The following is a 6,981-nucleotide window of genomic DNA, read 5'->3' as shown; positions in this document are numbered from 1 at the left end:
GTGTTGTAGATTAAATCATTTATTATCAGGAACTGGGGTGTTGTTGTTATGTGGAAAGGTGCAGGCTAGGATATTATGTCATAGAATACGCTGACTCAGTGTGTCTGTGGAGTCCACTGTATCTGTGAACAGCAGAATGAAACGACCACAGTACAGTGCAGAGAATGTGGCAGTATCCTGTGGTGATAAATGCGAGGCAAAACTATCTTTCATTTTTAAATCAGTCTGGTTGTTGGAGGCTAGAGTCGTTGCTCCCTGCATTCATCTGCGGTGCATTTAGTGCCAAGTTCAATTGAAAATAGACAAGTAATAAGGCAAAAATGAACTTTGCTTTGTTGCTAAATAATAAGAGAACAGACAAACTTCTGGAGATTTGTAAGAACTGATTATGGGGAAATTGTTATTATGGAGATATTAAGATTATGGAGAAAATAATGGATACTAGGTTATCAAAGATTATTTCCACTGCATGTTCAGTATTCCTATGTTTACAATGGTTCACTCAGATTGGTTGACAAACTTGCTAAGGTGTGTAATTATTCTTCAGCAAATGCACAGCTAAAATAGTTCCAGGCAGTTTCCATATCACTTTGCCAAATTATTTCAGTTATTTCAAAGGTCCTTACAGCCTACAACAGCAAAATAACCTAAGCACAACAGGATGAAAATGTTTATCCCACAAAATTGTTTTATTATTGATGAAACGTGCGCTTTTGTTCTCCCGCTCTCTCCCTTATACAAGCGTACACACACATACAATACAGACACACACAGAAACATACACAGAAATGTGTTGCCAGTGCTGCCCTGTTGATTTACTAATAAAACAGTTTCACATCTGAAAGCTACATGACATCTCTCAGTAGCAACTCTCTAGTTATTTGGTAAGTCACTGTTCTTGAAACAGTTAAAGTTACAGTTTTGCTAATAGTAGAGATGCTGATGCTGAACACAGTCACACAGACTCAGCTAGCTTTACAAGCTTCAGAAAGCTACAGTTAATCTCTCTCTCCAATAACTGAATTAGACTGCATTATCAATTGCCAAAGCCTCTTGTTACTAGCTCTAAAATGACATTTTGGAATTAGCATCAAAGGCTTGAGATGAAAAAGAAATTAGTCCTACATGCAAGAGTGTGTTAAGTACCAAAACCTAACAAGATAGTTTTGCCTCACATTTATCACCACAGGATACTGCCACATTCTCTGCACTGTACTGTGCTTGTTTCATTCTGCTGTTCGCAAATACAGTGGACTCCACAGACACACTGAGTCAGCGTATTCTGTGACATAATATCCTAGCCTGCACATTTCCACATAACCACAACACCCAGTTCCTGATAATAAATGATTTCATCTACAACACAAATAGACAACATCCACTGTAACCCGTTTTCATGTTATTTAATGCTGACATGTACTAATAAAGTATTATGTACCCAGAGATCCTGAAAAAAGTCTTTGAGAGATCATTAAAATTGACCTTTGTATTTGAAATGACTCTGCACCTCTCATATAAGAATAGAACATTGAACTGAAAATCTTAGAGCAGTATCTAGTTCCTCTGTCCTACTCTGTGTATTTTGTTAGAGACACCCTTAACATTGGTGATATGTGGGCTTATATTGGATAGCTGCTTGTCACTTTCATTCATTCATTTTCCAAAAAAAAAAAAATTTAAAATCACAACAACATCCTTTTAATCTCCAATAGCAGTGAAAGTTTTAGGGCTACAAGTCAAGCACCCCACACCCCTTTAAACGATTCTGCATTCTTATAACAACAATTTTTGTCAATACAAGAACCTCTCATTCTAACTGAACATTTTTTTAATTGCACTTAAGGGAATATGATTTCAATCCCTTATATATAGAAAAGGGTTGGCTTTCTCTGATATTATCTTCTGTAATTTTCTCTAAATAAATAATAAGACAAGTTAACTGCGCAGGTTTAAAAACAGCATTATATGGATATAACACAAACACAAACAGGTTCCGGAAGTGTGTAGTCAGCACAGATGCAAAACACAAAAAAAAACAATGTCTGAATCTATCATTCATTACATCAGATTTTTGTTCAAATTAACATACCACGGGAGGACATATACTATATTTTCTTCTACTATGTAAATCATTGCCCACTTGCCCTGACTTTTATTCTCAGAGTCACCGTGAAACCCACTATGCTTTAACCCTTTGCAGGTGCAAGTGGTTTGGATTTGCCTCTCAGTAAGGCAGGTGCTATAGAGCTGTTGCAGAACATTTCCCCCAGAAAATCCTCTGCAGTCTGATGTATACAGGCATAGGGACACAGCTCCAGTTTCTAGACAGTGTCATGCATCAGGTTCCCATCAGGTTCAACCATTACAGAAGAGGAGAAGTGAAAATAGACCATTGTTTTCAGAAGAACTTGTCATCAATACGGAAGTGAGGTCGTGTGACGTCATCAGGGTTGATGAACACAGAGATAGACTTCCCTGGATTCTCGGTCACTAACTGCTGTAGCTTCTTGGCCAGCCGGTCATCTGACTGCTGGTGATCAGCAGAGGAGGGATCCGCAAGCGGAGAGAGCAGTCCTGAGGAACTCCCACGACGCTGCATCTCCTGCGTCAGTCTGTTGGCTGCCTTGGCCAGCTCAACAATGGATCGCAGGTGCTCGGCTGGATCCGAGCGTACCAGCGCTAGTTTACGAGCGTGAAACATAGTGGTCTCGTCACACAGGTGCTCCAACATGTTACACTGTGGGATGAAATAGTTAGGGCAGGTCTTGTTGACAAGGCAGTGCTGCAGGTCATCTATGAGACCTAGCAGGAAATGCGCAACATTGTCTTCCTGTGACAAATAGCTTGCAGGTAGTCGGTCACAAGCCCACAACATAATGCAACGTAAGTAATAGGGACTGATAGATGTAGGTTGGGCTAGTAGCTTAATAACTATTGCCTTGCACGCCTGGTAAGCTTGCATGAGGCCTGGTGATATACACTTTTTCAATTGAACCTCGCTGCGGGCAAAAGAGAGACGCCACTCGTTCTTTCTGCAACCAGAGGCTGAGCAGGCAGGCAGCAGATAGAAGCCGCTGATAACCTCCTCCTCTGTGATTTTGCCATCCCAGAAGTGGTTCTCCATCAACCAGCTTTGAGCAACTGCCGGCCAGCCTTTAAAAGACACCACAGGAACAATGTCATAAAGCATGCGGCTGCTGCCCACACCTAAAACTATAGTGAGCAGCGTGTTGTGACGCTCAACTTGCTCCACCCTCGGGGTGCCCCTTTGTGGCTTGCGCTGTAACTCTGCCAGTACTAGTCCAACAGCTTCTTGGAACCAGTCGGCTACCAGTGTAGGTGAGAAGAAGTAGTTGGTGGTGCCATTCAGATGATCAGTAAGCGTGCAGCAGTCTCGCCAACGGTTAATGGTACCATCGTCAAAAAGTCGCAAGCTGAGCCAAGAGTGACCAAGTGCTGAGTGGCGCATGTCCAGCGTTACAGGCTGGTTCCGGTCGTGCAATTTAAGTGCAGGAACCAACAGGGTGAAGGCCAAGTCATAGTTGGAGCCACGGTTGTAGATGCCAAGCTCATTGAGATCCATGTCCACCACACCTTCTCGCACACCACCAGACAACAACAGGTACTCATTTGCGACAGGCAGTTTTTGGTCCAGCTTTTGCACCATGCCTGAAACAGAGACAAAACAGAGTCAAGTTCAGTCACCTTTATTTATATAGCGCTTCATACAATACAGATTATGTCAAAGCAGCATAACAGTGTTAAACAGGAAAATAGTGTCAATAGTGGAAATAAAATCCTGCTGTAGAGCAGCTCTAAAAAGAGGACAATAGTAAACAGTCAATTTTTCAGTTAAAGTCAGTTTATCATTGATTCAGTGACATCATAGTCTAGCTCAGTTTAGTTCTCTTCAAATTGTTTCTGTGGAATAAAGTTGACAATATTGCCATAAATGAAGTGTCCCCAACTAAGCAAGACAAGGTGACAGTGGTAAGGAACCCTAAGTCCATCAGTGACAGAATGGAGAAAAACCAGGTCCAGTTGGGGGGCCAGTTCTGCTCTGGCCAGATGAACCAACATGATGTGGTTTAATTCCAGGCTTCAACAAAAGTCAGACTGTGCAAAACACTTGTCTGATGCACTGAAACAAAGATTCTTACAGCTGATAATTGTACAAAAATTAAAATATTTATTTTCAATTAATTTTAACTTTGAACGATAATATATATATATATATATATATACTGTATATATATGTACACACATATGAAATGCATTAACTAATGGTTTCTCTACTGTAAATTATCAGTTTGCTTGTTGCTTGCATATATTGCACATTGTTTGTTGTTTACACATTTTTCAAACTGAATAAAATTGCATTACGATTCTAATTGAATCATTCTAAATTTGCTAAAAGTCTAACCAAACATTATAAGACAATGCTGTGCCACCAAGTTTTCGAAACACTGTGCTACTGCACACTTCCTGTCACGTGACCAAAGTTCTTCCACTTAAATGCAGACAGCAGAGCACTCTCCTTTGGCATCTATTTCCAGTGGATCAATAAGAGGACCTGAAAGTCAACACCAGCACTTGAAAAAAGCGGCAGATCAATAACGGAGGAATGTGACGCTCTTTAGAGTTATTTATATTCTACTGTGTGTCTATACTGGCTTTTAGAGCACAGATGGAGACATACAATCAGTTACTGAGTATAGATGCAGCCGGCAGTTTAATGTTCTTCAGCATCCAAGCCCACTCCAAGCTGAGATTTATCTGTCCCCTTTGAGGAATGGGATGCATTCAAATATTTATAGCTCTTCCCATGAGACAGATTGACTCAGTGACCTTGGAATCACTTACTATGGTAAAGTTCTTTGCCTTCTTTTGCCACTTAATGTATATTTTTAATCTCTCTTCAACACTTCTTATGCCAGCTTCCCCTAAAAAAAAGTAGGACTGCACTTTTTTCAAAAAACGTTTTCACATAGGCTACTGATGAGTGTCAAGCTCACTTGATCAAAGAAGCATAAATTGCTCTTTCAGGTCCTCCAACACCATCTTAATAGGATCCTTAATAAAGTCCTAATTTTGACTTTTTTCAGCCATTAATATTTTGACTTGATTTGGTGTTTTGGATCATTGGATCATTCATTTAAACTTCAGCTCTCACACAGATGGTCAGACATTCTCCTAAATAATTGTATCTTGTATATAACATAATATATGCGATAACCAATATATGACCACACTGTTACCTTCATGTTTCACTTTAACTATGACGTTCTTATACTGGAACAGGAACACTGCATTCATTTTACAGAAATATAATTGTTTTAATAGTTTCCAGACTGTGGGGGCAATTACTTTTTTTTTTTTTTTACAAAAAAAATTAAAGAAATAATAATTTTTTTTAAAATAATGCTTTAAATTTTTTTGCTTTCCATATATAAAATTATCAAATGATTCGAAACTATTCTAATAATTCTAACTACTTCATGGCAGTATAAGTAAACAATTTAATAAACAACTGGAAGAAAATAAATAATTTAAGCATTTACACTCAGCAGTTCTTAATCCTGCTCCTCGCGACCACTCGCTCTGCATATTTTGTATGTCTCTCTTTAACGCACCTGATTCAAATCACCAGCTTGTTAGAAGAGAGCGCCTTAAATTAACTTTGTTCCAATTGACATGGTCCCTACATAGTGTTCACTGCTCTCTACTCCCTGCACACGGGAAATCGGCTGAAGTTTACTGCACTTAAGAACACCACTATCTTCACACACAGACCAAACTTACTACAGAAGTGTGAAGGGTTATTTAACTGTAATCATGAAATTTGAATAGTAGTCACATCTCACACACTTTAATGTTCTTTGAATGGAACATATACGCTCCTTTTGAACTGGAATTATGGCGGAATATCCTGTGATGTCCACTTCGCAGGGCACTTACGGTCAAATGGAACAAACCTCTGAAGCAATAAGAGAAACATACAAAATGTGCAGAGCGGGGGTCAAAAGCAGAAATTTTTATAAATGTGTGTGTGTGTATATATATATATATATATATATATATATAAAGATCAGGATTAGTACTTTTCAAGTTGAATCTTTTTATGCTGTTCCCACACCCCTCCACCCCGTCATTCTTTAAATCTCTCAAAGATATTCAGTGTCACTTTTGTTCCATCTGTCTCATTTGCATACACAGACACTGCAGGCCAGTCAGCCTCCTGCTATCTGAACTGAGCCTTTGGTGAATGGCAGTGAATGAAAGTGTGAGAACAGAAAGAAAGAGAGAGCTGTACATTACTTCTGCCTCAATGGATATGAGGTTCCCACAATTGCCTGAATGCTGCCTTACACCCACTTCCGCCTAGTTTGGAAATAAAAACCTAGCGCTGGACAGTCCTATTGATTTTCTGCTGAAAACAGTCCCAATACTAAATCTGTCTTAGACCACCCGGTGTCAGAAAAATATATTTAGACAATCAGTGAAAAAAAATGTAATGCCTAATAACAAATAGGCCTAAACACAGATATACTATGAACCAAAAGAGGGGTTCGATACTAAGAAAGGAATTAAGGTCTAGAAATAAAAGTTATTGATATTACAGCCAGTTGTACTGTAATTTGTACTTTTTCTAATTATTAGTGATACATTTTTTACCATGTTTAAATACTAACTGATCTCAAGTCATTCACTTTTTAATTAATTAATTAATGTATTTATTCATTTAAATTAACCTCAGTATGTCTGCAGGACTAGATCATTAACAGTTTTTATGCACCTATGACTGCTCTGTCGTGTGTGTGTGTATATATATATATATATATATATATATATTACACACACACACATATATACACACACATATATATATTAGTGGAGATGTTGGTTAGTAAACATGTCAGTGGTTCTTAAAACTGGTTAGTTAGTTAGTAAACTTTTTTTTAAATATAGCCTATATATATA

At 38.5% G+C, this 6,981-nt stretch overlaps 1 protein-coding gene across 1 annotated transcript in view; it reads right to left on the bottom strand.

The window, feature by feature from the left end:
- Window positions 1-720: 720 nt before the first annotated feature.
- mb21d2 (Mab-21 domain containing 2) overlaps window positions 721-6,981 on the bottom strand; it is a 9,899-nt gene continuing 3,638 nt past the window's right edge. The window contains exon 2 of the mRNA XM_016508537.1: window positions 721-3,669. Coding sequence (XP_016364023.1) covers window positions 2,399-3,669 — 1,271 coding nt within the window. The 3' untranslated portion in view covers window positions 721-2,398. The remainder of the gene's footprint in view (window positions 3,670-6,981) is intronic.

Source organism: Sinocyclocheilus rhinocerous, unplaced genomic scaffold, assembly GCF_001515625.1.
Source record: "Sinocyclocheilus rhinocerous isolate Xijiao unplaced genomic scaffold, SAMN03320098_v1.1 scaffold2279, whole genome shotgun sequence".
Taxonomy (NCBI): Eukaryota; Metazoa; Chordata; class Actinopteri; order Cypriniformes; family Cyprinidae; genus Sinocyclocheilus; species Sinocyclocheilus rhinocerous.
The sequence above is the reverse complement of the archived record's forward strand: the minus strand, read 5'-3'. Positions and strand labels throughout refer to the sequence as shown.